Source organism: Haemaphysalis longicornis, unplaced genomic scaffold, assembly GCF_048455015.1.
Source record: "Haemaphysalis longicornis isolate Haplotype H1 unplaced genomic scaffold, Haemaphysalis longicornis Haplotype H1 scaffold_10, whole genome shotgun sequence".
In the NCBI taxonomy this organism is placed as follows: domain Eukaryota; kingdom Metazoa; phylum Arthropoda; class Arachnida; order Ixodida; family Ixodidae; genus Haemaphysalis; species Haemaphysalis longicornis.
Window position 1 is genome coordinate 133,368,502 of NW_027526204.1, and position 18,091 is coordinate 133,386,592.

General features: G+C 44.3%; 1 protein-coding gene across 2 annotated transcripts in view; it reads right to left on the reverse strand.

Annotated features, from left to right (window-relative positions):
- Positions 1 to 207: 207 nt before the first annotated feature.
- The window catches only part of LOC144159358 (uncharacterized), a 29,739-nt gene continuing 11,855 nt past the window's right edge, over positions 208 to 18,091 (reverse strand). For both annotated transcript variants that reach the window (XM_077690781.1, XM_077690782.1), the window contains exons 10-20: positions 17,030 to 17,135; positions 14,881 to 14,983; positions 12,359 to 12,503; positions 11,389 to 11,451; positions 9,426 to 9,608; positions 6,354 to 6,419; positions 5,864 to 5,941; positions 4,297 to 4,371; positions 3,453 to 3,518; positions 1,632 to 1,805; positions 208 to 736 (exon numbers count right to left, since the gene is read on the reverse strand). In XM_077690781.1, the coding sequence (XP_077546907.1) occupies positions 551 to 736; positions 1,632 to 1,805; positions 3,453 to 3,518; positions 4,297 to 4,371; positions 5,864 to 5,941; positions 6,354 to 6,419; positions 9,426 to 9,608; positions 11,389 to 11,451; positions 12,359 to 12,503; positions 14,881 to 14,983; positions 17,030 to 17,135 (1,245 nt within the window). In that variant the 3' untranslated portion in view covers positions 208 to 550. The remainder of the gene's footprint in view (positions 737 to 1,631; positions 1,806 to 3,452; positions 3,519 to 4,296; positions 4,372 to 5,863; positions 5,942 to 6,353; positions 6,420 to 9,425; positions 9,609 to 11,388; positions 11,452 to 12,358; positions 12,504 to 14,880; positions 14,984 to 17,029; positions 17,136 to 18,091) is intronic.

Genomic DNA, 18,091 nt, shown 5'->3' on the forward strand with positions numbered 1-18,091 from the left:
TTACATTTTCTGCAATGTGATGCCATACGCGGCAGGCCACTGTGATTGTGGAGATGTTTGGCGCGTGTTGGGTGTACTCGATCTTTCTTTGTCAGTATTTTTTGTTGTTTCGTTTTTGTTTCCTACGTCTTTTTTTGTTTCTGCTTAGGCTAAGCATATACATTTGTCGTCTTGTGAATAAAGAATCAGTTGGAAGTGAGCGCTCGTCTGTGTGTAATCTTTCGTCCCGTGTGTTTCTGTTGAGCTACATTTGTTCACTATGAATTACTAACTAGCCCAGTCTACAGCTTTACTTTGTTTGACACAACTATATACATAAAACTCTACGTACGACATCGCCATGTAATCAAGATACGAAGCAGCAACTAGCTTCGAACATCCATGCACCCTCCTCTGCTGTCTAAGTGGAGATTGCCACTGCCCAAACAGTTCTTACACCACAGCGTTGACATACGCGTAAGCCCCTCGACGATCTACAACCTCACGCGTGCGTGTGCATCCACAACGTTGTAGGGAAGGTCTGTGCTGCTCACAGCGCGAGGTCACGTGATCACGAGGTCGACGGCGATCCGGTGCTGTGGTAGAGCTTCCTCATCCTGCTCAGGAGGGGCTCGGGCCGCTCCGACCCTTCGTCCACCCTGGACACCTGAAACCTTGACGTGGGACGGAACTGGAAAAAGTTCGGCCTCCTCCTCCAGTTCGAATTCTTCCCACGGCCTGAAGAGGTATCTGGTTCCTGCGCAAACCAGGCACACTAATTAGGCATAGCCTCGATTATACGGCGTGCAGGAGCGCAATTTGAGCACATTCTCATCATTTTCGTTATCATCTTGATGATCAAGTTCAAAGCTGGACAAAATTTTGTCTCTCCCATATCATCATCAGCAGCATCATCATCAGCAGCAGCAGTCTATCTACACCCACTGCAGGGCAAAGGCCTCTCCCATGGATCTCCATTTATCCTGCTCCTGTGCTAACTGTGACCAATTTATCCCCGCAAATTTCTTGATCTCATCTGCCCACCTAACTTTCTGCCGCCACCTGCCACACTTGCCTTCCCTAGAGATCCACTCTGTTACCCCTAATCACCAACGGTTATCTTGCCTTCGCATTACATGCCCTGCCCACGCCCATTTCTTTTTCTTAATTTCTACTAATATGTCCTTAACACGCGTTTGTTCCCTGACTGACCCACTCCGCTCTCTTCTTGTCCCTTAATGTTACACCCATCATCTTCCGTTCCATTGCTCGCTGAGCCGTCCTCAATTAAAGTACAACCATTTTAGTGAGCCTCCAAGTTCCTGCGTTGGAGATTAATGGGAGAGGCCTTTGCCCTGCTGTGGGCGTAGATAGGCTGGTGATGATGTTGATGATTAAGTGTAACAGAGTGGACTCCTAGAGAAGGCAAGCGCTGCAGGGGGCGGCAGAAAGTTAGGTGGGCAGATGAGCTCAAGAAATTTGTGGGAATAAATTGGTCGCAGCTAGCACAGGACCGGGATAATTAGAGAATAATGGGAGAGGCCTTTGCCCTGCAGTGGGCATAGATAGGCTGCTGCTGCTGCTGCTGATGATGAAAGCAAGAATCAGAATGCAACACCCCCGCTTGTCAGATAGGCAGGCAGCGAGCGTACCATGGTCTCAGACTTGCTGCGCTTGAGCTTGAAGGTGACTCTGGGCTTGTTCTGGGACGACGAGGGCTCGCCGCCTAGCAGGCTCTCCAGCTCCCAGACACTCATGCGGCCTTCCCGGGGCTGTTCCTTCTGCTCGGGGGAGGACAGCGCCCTCGACAGGTAGCGAACCATGTTCTGCACACACACGCACAAACAAACATGCACGCCATTGGGCATGCGAACTGCTTCCCTGCCTGCACATTTGGACAGCGGGGTTGCAACAACCCAACTCTCGTTTTAAGTGCAGAGCACTTCAGAGGCTCGCCTTGTTATCGCAGCTCGCTTGCTGGAGCCAAGTAGAACCACACGGCGTTCCGTCGTCGCGGTGTAACCCAAAGGCTTCGAAAGCCAAGCGGTTTATATAGTCATAGGCGTTTGAAACTCGTGAACCGCTGTCGGTTGCCATACATCTTTCTGAGCTGTTTATTGGAAAGAAAACTGCAGGTATATTTGGGGCAAAAGATACGTAACTAACCGGCAGAGCCTGCGTTCATTTAGTTAGGAACGCTCGTTGGGTTGGTGTTTCCGATAGCAAGCGAAAAAAAAGTGGCAATGCAACGCCGGCACATGCAGGGGAAAAGCAAGCACAAAAAGAGCAGAACTCCTGCTGGCGCAGTTTCAGGCAGGGGGCACGCGAGCACTGCGAAGGCGGGAAATTTGAATTGCATTGGGTGGTTGGTGAGAGCGGGTAACGGCGCTACAGCCCAATATGGCGAATCACTGCTCTGCACTTCCAACAGCTTTCACATTGAGTGAAACGGCTTTAATTTTTTAGTGTTGCTCTACATTACGGCCCTGCTGACATTGTGTAGTGCGAAATTTGAAAATTTTCAATACTTTTTGCACTTTTCTGGCCAAAAAAAGAAAAAAAGTTTTACATGGCTAGAATGGAGCTGAAGGAGTTACCACAGGCAACTACTTTGAAATTGAACAAATCTGTATTACTATTTTGTCTTCATAACCCTTTGAAAGAGCTTTGTATTTGGCTAGGATCAAGCCGAACAATGGCACGCCACAGCTTACTGCAGCAAGCAATAACCTGAATTCATGTTAATAAATCGACGTACCATTTGTAGACTGACTGCATACAGCAGCGCACATCCACACTTCAGTTTATTTGCTGTGTATGGGGAATGGCTTCAAAGACAGAGTCCCCATTACTACTACACCCGAGTGACTATAAATTATATTCATGCTTATTTACCACTGATAACTATTTAGCAATGACGATACAAGTTCAGGCGAGCCCGACTTCCCCAGACACGCACCAAGAGAAAGTTTCTGCTGCTTTATAGTTCCATGTGCAAAAATGCTACAATAGAAATAAACACATTAGTATATAGGAATGCAATGATGCGCCATTTATGATTTTACACTGAGGGTTCTGAATCACTATGTGGAAATTAAAATCTGGCATTTGCTAAGTGGTCAACAAGCTTTGTCGCAGAATGGGCCGAGTGATAGTGAAGAAAAGCATCAATTTTTTCTTACTCAAAAAGCCCGCTGCCTTTGCAATCTGATCACCTTTCTAAGCCCATCCCAGCTTACATTTTTAACCGGTCTTTGTCTGCTTAAACTAACTTCCTAATGATCTCTTCACTGCATCCATCTTGTTGGGTGCTGCTTTCCGTAGCACCTAACGTGCACAGCCCATGGCAAACAAAATAACAGTGCATAACAAGGGGAGGCGTGTACAGCAAACAGGGTTGGTTCATTGACAGGAGCGAAGTTAATGAGGGGGTAATTTTAGAGAAAGGAAGGTTCAAACATGCCACGCCGTACCATTGGTGGCGGATGATTGGCCAGCTGCTGCACAACCGTCTGGTACACATCATCGTCCTCAGCTTCCTGTCAGCACAAACGATTAAAAACATGATTAACCGAAGCAACAAGTTACAGCAATCGTGGCAACGCAGGCAACTTATGGCACAACCTCAACACCGACATCATCAAGTGCATCGCTGTCTCTGCTGCCATAAACCAAAGGATCAAGTAACCATCATAATTACAATTATCATCACTGTCAGTATCCTCAACACAACCGCCATCATAATAATTCCCTGCAATACTACTATGGCCCAGCAGAAAGCAATTCTGCTTTCTATATGCCTGTGTTTTAGTGAAATGCAATGGTGACTACCCACTGACAACCCTGTCTGTTCTTGTCACCACCAATGGGTGTTTCTTATCAAAGGGCCATAACAACAACAATTGCTTTTACAAATTTACAGATATCATCAGTGTTCTGCATGCTATTAAAAGCAATGGTGATGACTATACACATCATCAGTGAACATGTGAGCAATCTCAGTAACGTGGGTACATTGCAACGTGCAATTTTAATAAGCTGGTACTATACGGTAACCAAATGAAATCAACCTCAGGAAGACAACATGACTGCTAAGATCAAACCCCATAGAATCATCTTTCAAAAGACACAATCTCCCACATAAGAGGATTCACACATAGTGGAATTCGACTACACAAAGAAAAGCACACTCTGCTTTGATTCTAGTATATCATAGGTCGACCAGTGTCCAGTTCCTCAAACCTCGTAAAACCGCAGCAAAAATGAGACAACAGGAGAAGCGCAGACATGAATAGTTGCACGATATGCAGTCGATACCTCTATGATGTTCTGAAGCTCCTGAAGACCATTGGCTGTTGTGGCAGGATCTCCACTCTTCGTGGCGTCCAGTTTCTGCAATGTGTGCAATGCAAATTGGGGCTCGCTGCTTGGAACTTCACGGCCATGGCAAATGAGAAATTGAAATTCTCAAAAGCTAGGTGTAAATTTAATTCCACTATCACATGGTACAATGGCACACGAGAAACATTTTCTTTGAAGGCCAGAGGGAACACGAAAAAATAATAATCCTAAGCCACTCCACTGTGTGAACAGTGAAGCTTTTTAGTACATGACGTAGAGGTGATACAGAATTCATATAAAAGGTACATGGGAGAATTTCATTTTTCTTGTGCGTTGATGGTGGCCATCTCTTAGAAAGACTCATACATATGTATACATGCGTGCACTTTCATTTTGACTGTACGGATCCTGAAAATGGTGCCTATGCACAAGTAATCTGGAATTGCATATCCAAGTGATGAGATGTATAAGCTTGAGGTCCAAATCAATGTTTTTAATGGTGTGTGACTTTGATGGTGACTCCATGCTGATAGCACACACAATGGGACAATCATTTTCAAATGCCTCGTGCTTAAAAGATACGCAGGGCTTCAAAAGGTTTTGCTCTGGGACATTAAAAATACACAGAACCCAAGACATATAAGCTTCACTTAAAAGATCCGATGCAAAAACGCTGTCTCTTGAACTTAAAAAGAGATGCCATAAGAGGCCCTGTCTATGTGCATCTCAACATGCAATGCTCTTTGTGCAACTAGAAGCCCCACGAAGCTTCATTGCTGTCTTGTTAAAAGGGCCCTTCAGCATTTCAGCATTTATTTGTGATACTAGTGCAAACCAGCTGCGTGTAAGCTACATTTGTGTGTAGTTAATGGCCACACTTCACTGTTTCACTCCAAAGGCAATCTATCCAACCAAATGAACAATAGACAATGTGGGAATAAACCACTCAAAACAAGATGGATAGCTTGCGCAAAATAAGATCAGTATTGGCATGTCTAGCAAACAGAGAGAGCGAGAGAGAGAGAATAACGTTTATAGGAGCAAACAATTAACTTATTTTTTTCCTCTTTGTTTTTTTCTCGTTTCTTTACTCCTTTCGTTGTGGAAACTTTCACGAAACAGTTCCTGTATATCATGCAAATATCACATGGCTTAACGTTGCCCTCTGAAGCATTTACATGCCAAGCGAGGTAAGACATGCTGCAGGGGTAGCTTGAAAGGTTGCTGCGATCTCATTTCACAGCCACTATAACCAAATAAAAAAGCGCCAGGAGTACGTAACAAGAACCAACACACAAGCTGCCAGGCCACTGCCCACACACAGCAGTCATGCATAACTCATAGTATCGAACTGTGGACAAAAGTTTGCAGGGCACCAATCGGACGGCACTGGACAGATAGGAGGCCTATTCAAGTTTAAATAAAAAGAAGGGAGGTTTTTTTTTGAAATTTTGCAGGGCGGCAATCAAATCGCCTTAGACGGAGGGAAAGCCTGTTCCAGTTTCAAAAAAGAAGATCGGATTTTTGGGCTCTTTTGACTTACCTTCCACTCTTCAAGGAGCTTTTTGCCCATAGAACTTGCTGCCGCTCCACCAAGTGTCTTGTTGTAGTCTCTCACCACCTAGTGGAGAGCAATGAAAACAGGTCAGCAGAGGAACATTACTTAGCTTCAAGGCCCAACCGGGTCAGCTAATTGCTTTTAAGTTGTTGGGACTGCAAACTTCACCAAACTGAAGTCATTAGGAAAGAATTTCTTAAATGAGTATACTATTTGGTAGACTGTACACTCCTCTAGAAACAACATTTTAATTTTTAATCAGTGCTCCGGCACTGATTCCTTGCCGACAGCTTGCTCAAAGTACAAAAAGTTTAAGCTTGTGTAAAAGCTAACAAAGTGGCGAAAAAGTTTACCTAATGATTAAAGTTGTCTAACATGACCTTATCTTTGTCTCAGTAATCTCCGCTGTTCTTCTCTGTTCCAAGTTAGGCAGCACCATCCTCACACTCCAATGACAAGCTGTGGTTTTGCTTACCTTGATATCGTGCTTCCAGAATCTCCGAGTGCCTTGCAGGCTCTTGGCAGGGGCAATTTCTTTGATCTGCCAAAGACAACGCATTCCTTAAGAAATCATAATAGTTGTCACTATCATAATCATCATCATCATCACCACCACCACCACAATCATCATCACCACCAGCCTATTAATGTCCACTTCAGGATAAAGGCCTCTTCCACAGACTTACAACCCATCCCTTACGAAGGAATCAGTAAGAACGTGAATTATGGTGACAGATGATGGGTGCATTCATACACATACAAACACACATGCACGCCCACTGCAGGGCAAAGGCCTCTCCCATAGATCTCTAATACCCCGGTCCTGTGCTAACTTCAACCAATTTGTCCCCGCAAACTTCTTGATCTCATCTGCCCACCTAACTTTCTGTCGCCCCCTGCAGCACTTGCCTTCTCTACGAATCCACTCTGTTACCCTTAATGACCAACGGTTATCTCGCCTTTGCATTACATGCCCTGCCCACACACATTTCTTCTTCTTAATTTCTACTAATATGTCCTTAACACTTGTTTGTTCCCTAACACCCACTCCGCTCTCTTGTTATCCCTTAATGTTACACCTATCATCTTCCGTTCCATTTCTCGCTGAGTCGTCCTCAATTTAATTAAGTTGAACCTTCTTAGTGAGCCTCCAAGTTTCTGCCCCGCAGGTGAGTACCGGTATGATGCAGCTGTCCTACACTTTCTTCTTCAGGGACAGTGGTGGGCTGCCATTCATTATCCGAGAATGTCTGCTGAATGCACTCCCCCCCCCCCCCCCCATTCTTATCTTTCTAATTATCTCTGGCTCATGGTTGGCATCCGGGGTCACAACTTGGCCGGGGTCACATGCACACACTGGCCCTCAGATACTATGGCACTGACACCCTCAAAAAGAGAGACCATTGTTCAGAGACCTCTGCTGCATTGTACACAGAAATTTGCCTCTGAACCAGAATTCTTATGTACTGGACCGTACACCTGTGCAGTACAGTAGAAAATTGTTACAAGAGACACTGTTACACGAGACTTGGTTATAAGAGCAATCTGTAAATGGTTTGGTTGGTTTTCTTATGTTCACCATGTTAGCAACATTGCATACAAGAGACATGGGTACAAGAGACACTCTGTTACGAGGGCAACTTTTTTGGGTCCCAACATTTTTGGGTCCCCAGAGTAAATTCTTCACTATTTAGAAGAGACACGATAAAAGGGGGGCCTTATATGATGGACCCTGTGGAAAACTGCCCTGACAATGAAGCTTGGGTCTGCATCCAAGAGACTGCAGAGGTTCCAGAAACTTTTGAGGAGTTTGTGCCTCAGATGTGGAACTTGTGTGTTCGAGGAGCCTACAGATCATGTGATCTTCGCGCGAGTAAATGGTGCCCTAGAGGATAAACCAGAGGAGTAGCATGATGAAACGATTGTAGGACAGAAAGTGTCACCAGTTGAGGCTGACTATTGCCTAAAAGCACTGCAACAATACAGTTAAACCTCGTTATAACGAAATTGAAGGGGCGCCGCAATTTGTTCGTTATAGCCAATATTTCGTTATAGACGTAGCCGACATTTACTGCAAATATTATGCATTGTAGTTACCTAAAACATAAAGTGGGCGAAATAGCATCTTGCTGCACGGCAATAGTCAGTAAAATAAACACATTCCGGAGGTAAAAAGAAAAAGTCACGAACCTACTTTATTGCAGTTCAAAACTCGTATTTCAAACAGACTTGGCTACGAAGAAGTCCGTAATTGGACATTGAGAATTGAACATTGATGCACCTTCCTGATGCAAGCGATGGCTCCCTCAGCTGCGGCCGCTACGTTCACGCCATCTTTGCCACCGCATCTAGTGCCTCCGACGCCGTCCTTAACGCTTCTTTTCAAGCCATGTGCAACAGCACTGACGATGGACTCTCGGTTGCTCACGATGGTAGACAGCGTACTCGTCCACACGTCAAAGTCTCTTGCCACCTTACCACAGAGTGCACCTTCCTTCGCGCTCGATGCGACGGCTTTTATCATAGCCGTCTTCTGTTCAAGCGTGATAGTCTTTCGCTTTCGCTTCCCTCCTGTCGCACTGGCGTTATTGGAATTACGCCAGCAATACGATAAAAGATAAGGCTGAAGACTGCCGGAACCCACGCACACACAACTACGCACGACGTCGGCGATACGAACAGGGGAGGGGGGGAGGGGGGAGGAGGAAGGCGACGCAACCGTGTGTACCGCGCGCGCCGTGTGCATTGGGGTTCTTCTCGGGCTCACCGCAGATACTCCGCGGGTTCCCCGAAGCCATAGGGATACGCGGGAAAATCGAACGTCGGACTGCTTCTCGGTGAGCCCGCGGTGAGTCCGACACTGTAAATCGAAGGGCCCCATTGTCTGCATGCCGTGCGCAGCGAGAGGAGGGTGGGGGCTTCGCGGGCGCAGCGTACGCCCGGCGCGCCAGCCAGCTCTTCGCGCGTGGCGGGAGTTTTGAACTGCTAATACAGTTGCCGCGTCACGCACTGTCTCAAATCCGCGTTGCGCACTGTTGTAAAATTAGTTCAAAACTTGATTTCTCAACGAAATTTGTTCGTTATATACCATAACGGGGAAATTTTACCTCGTTAAAACGAGGTTTTAAATACATTGGTTTCTATGGGGACTTTCAAGGGGAATTACGATTTGCTCGTTATATCCATTATTTCGTTATAGCCCGTCTCGTTATAACGAGGTTTAACTGTATTGTGAAGATAGGAACGGTTGAAAAGTGAAGCGCTTTACCTACAAAAATTGGGAAGGAAACAAATACAATTTGCAGTCCCAAAAACTACTATGAATGACTTATTAAATTAAGCCGTAGCGAGAATTTTTTTGCCGACCTCTCGGAATACACTTCAATACCGATGCATAATAAAGTGGTCATGTTCAACTCTACACTGTTTTTAGAATTTTCTGTTACAAGAGAGACTTAAGTTACAAGAGACGTGTCTCCCAGGTCCCTTGAGTGTCTCTTGTAACGAAGTTTTACTACAGTGGTGGTAGTGGTAGTGACTGGTATACCTTGAGGACCAGGGTGCCGGCGAGAATGATGCAGAGGATGTTGACGACGGTCAGGCAGAAAGAGATGACCCCCAGCAGAGCGCACTCCTTGTGCATGCTGTACTCGTCAAAGTAGTACGGCTGGTAGTTACTGGGTGCCACAAAGGCCGGCGCCACCAGCACTGGGCGGCCCGTCACGTTCACCTGCACCAGGTTTTTAAAGATGATAGTCTTCCTTGGGCGACTTAACAGAAATTTTGGTCTGCCGGTCTGTCTGTCTCTCTGTGACTCGATTCAGCCAGCCGGCCAAGGTGAAACCGAAGCTCCGCAATAGTCTTATATACCCACAGCCAAATCTAAACTAGTCTGGTGTTAATGTTCATACTTGTCAACATTGCTGAACAAGAACAAGACATTACGCAAATATAAGGAATTAAATCAATACGGAAGTGATATTCGTAGTGTACCTTTATTTAAAAAAAAATTCATGGATACTTGGTTTTTGCGATAGCAAATGAAATACTACATCAACTACAGAAAACCGTCTCCTGCTGTTTCCTGCGCCACTATAGCTCCTGGTGGCATTTAAGAAACCAAACCACAACAGCCACGAAAGGTTTCACTAGATAGGCTCCACGTTCCGCTTGAAACGCTTGTGGAATAGGGCAATGTGGTTCTATAAACGCTGTAGTCGGGTGCCTTGATTCACGCTCGTCTCCGCAGCATGGCAGCGCTGGCATCGAGGCACCCGACTTGGAGCAGTGGAACGCGGTAAATTTAAATTGACTTGAAGAAACCTTTAGTGTGTTAACTTGGGAGGAACGAGATGAGAAAGGAACAGCATGAGAGGTGAGCAGGAAAGAGAAGGGAGGCCTTTACTTCGCAGGGGCACCAGTCAACTATCGTCTTTCGTCGACATTTGCAACAAAAAGAGCAGATACGCGGCCAATTTTTTTTATTAAAAATTGAGCTACGGCCAAGTGGCTGTGGTTTCCGTCTGAAAATCCCATAGGGAATGGGTTCGATCGCTAGTACCGACAAGTGGGTTACGTTTTTCAGGTCTGCAGTGTGTTCACACGCACATACACAAAAATTTAAGATGGTTTGCTTCTTGCTAAATCTACTTTATGCCTAATTTGAGCACAAGCTCACAGCTAGCTTGTTCCACAACAAAGGCTCTTTTAGAGCAATGGTAAACGATGCATGCCGAGTTTTGAGACCAGTGTTTAGAAAAAGTCCTCACAGCAGTCCAACGAGAGAGACCTGTTACATGTCAATATAACTTTCCCGCAACAGTGCATGCCTTCTCGCACAGTAGGATATTTCCAAAGTTTTACAATAGTGTTCGGTACCCATGGGGGCTGACACCAACCCTGTAACAACAAGTCTAACTTTGCTGGTGATGTCACTGTAACAGAGATAAGCCATGTTTGATACCTTGATACCAATCTTCAGCACCTATGCAAGACTGTCTGTACCTTTTTAGCAGGCACAAAAAATAAACCGAAATAGTCAGCCACATGGTCAAGTAAAAATGGAAGATGAATGCAGAAGAAGTTGGCTTTTTGTGCTGTTGGTGTTGAAATGCTCCCTGCAGGCTTGTTTGGTGCTGTCGTAAGTAAAATCACATCATGCTTCGCACAGCAAAATACTGTCCCTGGCTTCTTCTTTTTTTCATTCAAGTTCCTTTAGAAAACCACAATGACATTTGCTCTCGCTTACCGGTTGAGAGTTTCATTGCTGCTAGCACCCCACAACACCTACAGGCACAGTGCGATATGGTTATAACCACTCCTTTAGCCAGTAATACCTTACAGATGTCTCATTACTTGCATCGATACAAAATTACTGCAATGAATCCGCTCTGCGTGCGTTTGTAATGCAAAGTCTATTTTGAAATGTAGCTTTCCATCACCCTGACAAGAACGTTCACTCAAGTAATCACGAGACAGCCCAAAAGGATATAAAAACTGACTTTTTTTACCTCGATCAAATCTTGCGACAAAGACTTGAACACCTTCACCAAGGATAGTGACCACAGGATGCCCTGCAGAGAGGAAGAAAATTATGCGGCCCATATGACATTCGTATGCCAGAAAACAGGACAAAAAAAGAAAAAAGAGTAAGTGAAGCTTGGACATAGAAAACAAGACAAGAAGAAAATTGGTCAGTGAAGACTGGACATTACAAAAAGAGAGACATATGCTGAGTGATAATAAGCACGGTGGTAATTTCTTCATCGGGTTAACAGACATTCACCTAACAGTGTTTAACCACGTCACCAGCTCTAATTGATTAGAAATGCATTACAAAGCAATGTCATCAAACAAAATCTGCTTGGACGAAACGTCAGCCAGGCTTGATGTTGAAAACACCTCGGTTAAGTAAGAAGAACTTTCAAAAAGTGGAACAAACTGTGCTGGTCCCTTCACTTATGATTTACTGCAATTTTCCTTCTCTCACTTTCCTTATATAGAGGTTTCCTAACGTTTATTCCGATGAAAATGTCTCAAATGTAATAAAAAGCATGTGCCAAAAAACAGGCCCTGTAAGAGGCATGCCCAATGAAACTATTCACAACCTTAACAGTTGACAAGGTCTTTATATAGTAGCAAGAGAGCATACGCAACCCATATTGTAATGCATTCAGGAAAAAAGCCATAATTGACATCTTTTTGAGGCAAGTTTGTTATATTGTGGAATAATTTGCTGCCTAACTGACAACAGAACTCAAATCACAGCTGAAATGGTGACTTCACATGGATGTGTATTCCTGCACCACACTGCCACATTTTATACTTGACCAACATCTGCAACTGAAACATAATATTAAACACTTCATGCATTCTGCCAGATTTGATGCACCCAGTTCCGCATTAGAAGCTTGACTCATAGTGTTAACCCCCACCTCACAACAAGTAACAACACAGGTGGTGAGAAAGGTGACAACTGACGCTGTTGATGATGGGTGGCAGCAGGGAAGCGGAGATGGCCACCCCGACCAGGCAGGCCGAGTTGCCACCCAGGATGGCCATGGCCACCCCGCCACCCGAGGGCAGGGCCACCAGGGAACCCACCCACAGGCTCCGCCAATGGCCCCTGTGGTCAGCGATGGAGAAAAAGAACGGAGAGAAGATTACCCAGAACACTGAACTAGAGCAACAAGAGGCAGGCTGAACTTCGCCTAGTTCAACAAAGCAAGAACACAAAACCAGAAAAACAATAAAAAATATTACACTTTTTTTTTTTTTATGAGGTTCAATGCGCCGAAGCCACACTGGGCTATGATGTGCACCGTAGTGGAGGGCTCTACTGAATTTATTTTTGGCCACCAGGGGATCTTCAACTTGCACCGAAATCTCGACACCAGCAAAACATGAGGCTACAGAGACACAGCACAAGGGGTGCCTGGTGGTGGTGGTGGTGGTGGTTGTTGTGGGATCAGGCGGCGTTAGCCTGGCTGGATGTGCCGGCAATTGCTCCGCCCAAGCTCCTTCTAATTAGCCAAAAATAGTGTCCTTTTACCACAAGTTTGCCAGCTCCGTCTCCTCAATGAAGCTCAGGAGAAGGCGTGACACGTCTCTTCGCAGCATCCAATGTCCCCTTGGAAAGACGATGTGGTCCAGAGTGCTGTGTGGGGCTGCCAGCTTTCGAATCGCTGAGAGCATTGCAGTCCGCTCGACATCATGCTCTGGGCAACACATTACGCAGTGGTGTACATCCCCTATCATTGCAGATGACGAACACAGAGACGATCGCACGAGGCCCACCTCGAATAGCCATACTGTGGTCTTCGCTGAGCCCGTTCTAACCCTTGAGAGAACCATATAGTACTGCGAAAATTGCGGCCCCACCTACATGCCCTGAAGGTTGCGAAATCCAACATCCAGAGAGATTTTTATCCCACCGCAAATGGCCGCTGTAATCACACGAGTACTGAAAGGCGCTGAACTTGATTGACAATGTCTTGTACTTTAAAGGATGCACTTTGCTAATGCTTCAAATCCTGAGGATGAGGAAACGCAGGGAGCCGGCCTCAGTTTAGCCTGTCTATGTATACATGTGCTTCCAAAAAAGAAACTGATTGCTTTCTTTTTCATTTGTGCCAATGAATGAAGGCAAATACGATAAATTTAAAAAATGGCACACTGACTTTCAATTGCAAGTTAATATATGGTTCTGAGCCAGCGGCATACCCAGGATTCTATCATAGAAAAGGGGAACACCGTGTGGAAAATGAGGGAAAACACAAAAGGAAAAGTAAACGGACAAAAAGAAAACAAGAACAAGAAACAAATTACTAATTAAAAGCACTTTATATTTCTGGACACATTTGGCATGTTCTCAGTTACCATTACATTGCTTAATAAAACTTGTTTTCCTTTTGCAAAATGGCTGGTCATTGTGATGAAAGTGGATGCTGTAGCGAAAAAATTCTTTTTTCTCTAATGACCATAGCCGTGTAGCCCTGGTTCATGCATCAATTTCGAGAGAAATATAGCAACGAGTAACTGCTATTGAATGACAGGTACAGTCAGTGCCCTGTCCGCTAACTCCACAGACGCCACTGTTCTGTCCGTTTGCTTGCTCAGTCACTTGTGAATTTTGTTTGCTTTACTTGTCATTAAATCAGCCCTCATAAGCACGCAACTGATTAGGATGGTCGCATTTCGCAATGCATATTCTCGAAGGCAGCATACATACAGCTTTAGATGCCTAACATATTGCAGTGAAAGAACACGGACGAACTACGGTACACAAAAGCTAACGAACATGGTCCCTCAAGTATTGAACGCACGTCCAGCAATTACCCCCACAGTGCAAGAAAGCCACTCAGTAATTTCATTTAAAACGAAGATACGCAAATATCTACTATGCCTCAAAAGTAATTTTTTTTTTAGGTGGCATCACTCAGGTTGTCTTTAAAAATTGACTTGTATGGATGTGTGTCACTATTAGTGAGTAGAAAAGTCAGATGATTTCAATTTGTTTTAGCGAGTAGAAATAGCATGATCCGCTATTGAATGAGTCTGGGTATTTGCACATATTCCTTGATTTGTGTCAATGAAAAAAAGAATGCTACAGTACACTATTGTTATAAACTGAGCCTTGCAGACGGGTCTCGAGGTACGAATGTTTTTCAGACGATATTTTAAAACTGTTACAGGAAAAAAAAAAAAAAAGTAACTGTGGCTGCTTTTGCGTTTCAAACATGCTCTTTGTGCACTTTATTGACTGGGACAGGTTACTGCACTTGGTCAGGCATTAAATTGCCCCTTACATGTGTGATCAATGTACAGTTCACTGCACTCTGTAACTGATTGATTGATTGGGCAAACAATTATGTTTAATTACACCATTTACCACGGGAGTCCTCTCTTGGCAAAAATGGGCGCTGAGAGTTTTAGTTCAGCCTGGTGGTTAGCAAGTTAATGAATTAGCAGGAGTAAGAGGATGAGTACGAGTACAAACCCACCTGGAGCTCATCTCGGGATTGGGCCAGCGTGACGGACTCCAGCTGGTACCCTCGTATGGTGGGATGTCGCCCCAGAAGGCGTTGAGGAGACCAAAGAAGAATCCTGCATCAACACACGAGGGAGTAATTGATGCCATGTGAATGCTGACCTGCCATTTTGAGCTATGGCTTACAAAGGCCAAGGTAACGGCAATAACATATTTTACGCATAATTGGTCACTCAGCTTTGTGGAAAGACTAAACCTTAATTAAAGGGGCCATAAAGACAAAATACAAGTTTGTTTTATTTAAAAGATTCAGAGTTTTATAGTGCCCCTTGCGTTTGTTCAGCAGTAAACAATGCTTTATTCCCTGAGACATTCATCAATTTAAGTTAAAATTTTGATTCTCCCGCCAAATTTTGTGTTTCGTGACGTCTGTGATTACGTAACCAGTACAGGTCTTGCAGCGAACGTTAGTGGGCTGTTTAGTCTCCAGCGGAACACAGAATGCCTTGTTTACCGTCAGTCCTCCTAGATGGATCCACCATAATGAGCCTGACTGCTGTCCGCCTTTGCTTTATTTTGACCGTATTTGCACCTGTCTTGTTTTTGTTATGGTAGGCAGTAATCGTTTCATAAAACAAAGGGTTTGTTCGACAAACAGGGTCACGTAAGACAATGTCACTTACATCAATCAACCAGTGTTGTGCGAGAAAACCCCACAACGCCGGACTCCTCTGCAGTTATAACAAATAGTCCGAACAGTATTAACAGCAATATGCACTGCTGCTTCTATTTACCCCACCATTCTTACTGCTATAAATTTCAGTGAAAATAGCTTACTCTGCAAAACTTGCGTTTGGTTTCGCCTGCCTCAGCCAGTCGCACAGCTGTGCATAGTGCCTAATAGGTCCTAGAGCGGGAAATGAGCTTGCGAGTCGAATGGCCATCCCTTTTTTTCTTAATTATGTAGCTTATTTGAGCGACGTTTGTGTTAAAAGTGCCGTGAGTATCATTTCATTAATGTGGCAATATTTAGAATGAAACAAACTAAAGTTTTGTCTGCATGGCCCCTTTAAAAGAATTCAGCTGTACCTGAAAAACTTAACTTGCCCTAAATTTTATTTTTTTTATTGATGAGGGTGGGGTGGAAAGTTTGTGGTGAATTTGCCAGCTTGTTAAAACAAGAAATTGTAGCAAAGAAATTTTAGACCAAACCATTATTTTTCAGATTTACAGTATCTCATGTGCAACCATTACCAGTTGCCTATTCTTCACCGGCCTCGTCTGTTTGCAACTCATGCAGCGGGACACTTCCAGTCGTGTATTTATATGTACCTTTTTTTTCCATGCTCTTGTTTAAACATACACAAGTCTGATGATGCGAATCAGGAATAAAATGATGGTCTCACTGAAATGTAAATGCTGTCTAATATTTCTGCATCATCTTCTGGTCTACAAGTATCCCACCACCTTAGCAATGGCCACCAAACTAGCCCCAACGCAAGCTTTACCTTCACAGGTTAGTACAAGCTTTTTGTTCATTTTAAGGTATTTTTGAAGAAATTTACAGAAAATTAAGGGCCCAACAAAAAGAAATCTGCCTGCAACATAACCTCGCCTTCTACACAAAGATTACAAGATTGAAGTGAATTATTTAAAAAAATTGGCACAGTACCAGCCGAGCTACAGACTTTTAAAATTGTTAATACACCAAAAGGATCACCAATACATATTGGTGAGGGCTTTAGCACACCTAATAACTCACAAAAGCACTTGGCTTCGTGTTAAGACAAAGTGGATGCAAAAATATACATCGAAACCTCGTTAAACCGTGCCTGATGGGGACACGAAGAAAGTACGTACTAACCGGCACTACTATCCGAATGCATTAGGTTAAAAAGAAACCGAGTCGGGGATTTCGCTTAATAACTGCGTATAAAAAGAAATGCAGGTACGGTTTAATGAGATTCCACTGTATAATGAAAATTGTGAAACCTAAAGAAACTGGGAGACCAGCAACACAAGAGAAATTTGGGAGAGGAGGTTCAGTTGTTATACAATTGGAAGATGAGCATTCCAGGTGAACCCATGACAACAGAAAGTTCAGTCAGCCATGCTTTAAAAGCAAACTAGAGACATTCCAGCGCCTTCAGAAGGAGACTCACCAAAGAGTAGACAGATGAAGAGGCCTATCAGTTCCGTCTTTAAGCCCAGCTTAGTAAGGGCTGTGTCGCGGACTATGATGCCAAACGTTATTGCCATTATGGGGCCCTTGGAGAGAAGAGAGACATGCAAGAGAGATAAGAGGGGACCGGGATGGGTTGTCTAAACCGGGGAAGGAACTAACAGTGACGACCATTCCAAAACAAGGAAACAATGATAACCAAAATCACCCCCAGACATAAGCAGCAAACCAGAATGACTATTGCTTCAAGAAAAATAGCGCTACAAACCACGACAGAAAAAAGGGAAAATGGCACTGGGTAGCACTTGCCCCATTACTGCCTCGAGTATGGCAATAGATTCCTTCCACGACTGAATGAAAAAATCATTATAGGAAAGAGGCATGACACTGTGGCGAGAGAACTGCGTGAAACGTACTTTATCCAAAAAAACAACAACAACAAAAAAAAAACAGTGCAGGCTGTATCAGCGAACATCGCTATCACTGTTTTCAGGTGAGTACAGGATCCTAGACAACATTCGGTAAAAAGATGTGATTGTTGTCTTCAGCAGTGGCTACTTTGTTTTATCGTATCTTTTCAGAGCTGGTATTTTTTTTTTTAGGCGTGTGTGTCCCTGTGTTTGTAGACAAGCTGCTTATACCCCTGCCTTTCCTTGGAATAAATCAGTTGTTAGTAGCGCACCTGTCTCGTCGTTCTTCCTTTTTTTTTCTGTCGTCGTACGTAGTGCTCTTTTTCTTGAAGCAATATGCACCAACTAGCCCAACAGCATATTTTACAGAATGACTATCCCATCAATGCACGCGGTTCTTCGAACAGCACCAAAACGTACCCAAGTTCGCCTGACAAATATGTGGCATTATTGTATTTATGACAAAGGAAACGTGCAACAGGACGGCATGAATTATAGCGACCAACCAGCGAGCGTTATCTCCCACACATTACTCTATTCTTGTGTATGCTGTCTACTCACTTTGCTATGCGCCATTAAAATTTTCATACATGGCCAACTGAGCGGTTTTGCATGAGGTCATGATAAGTCGA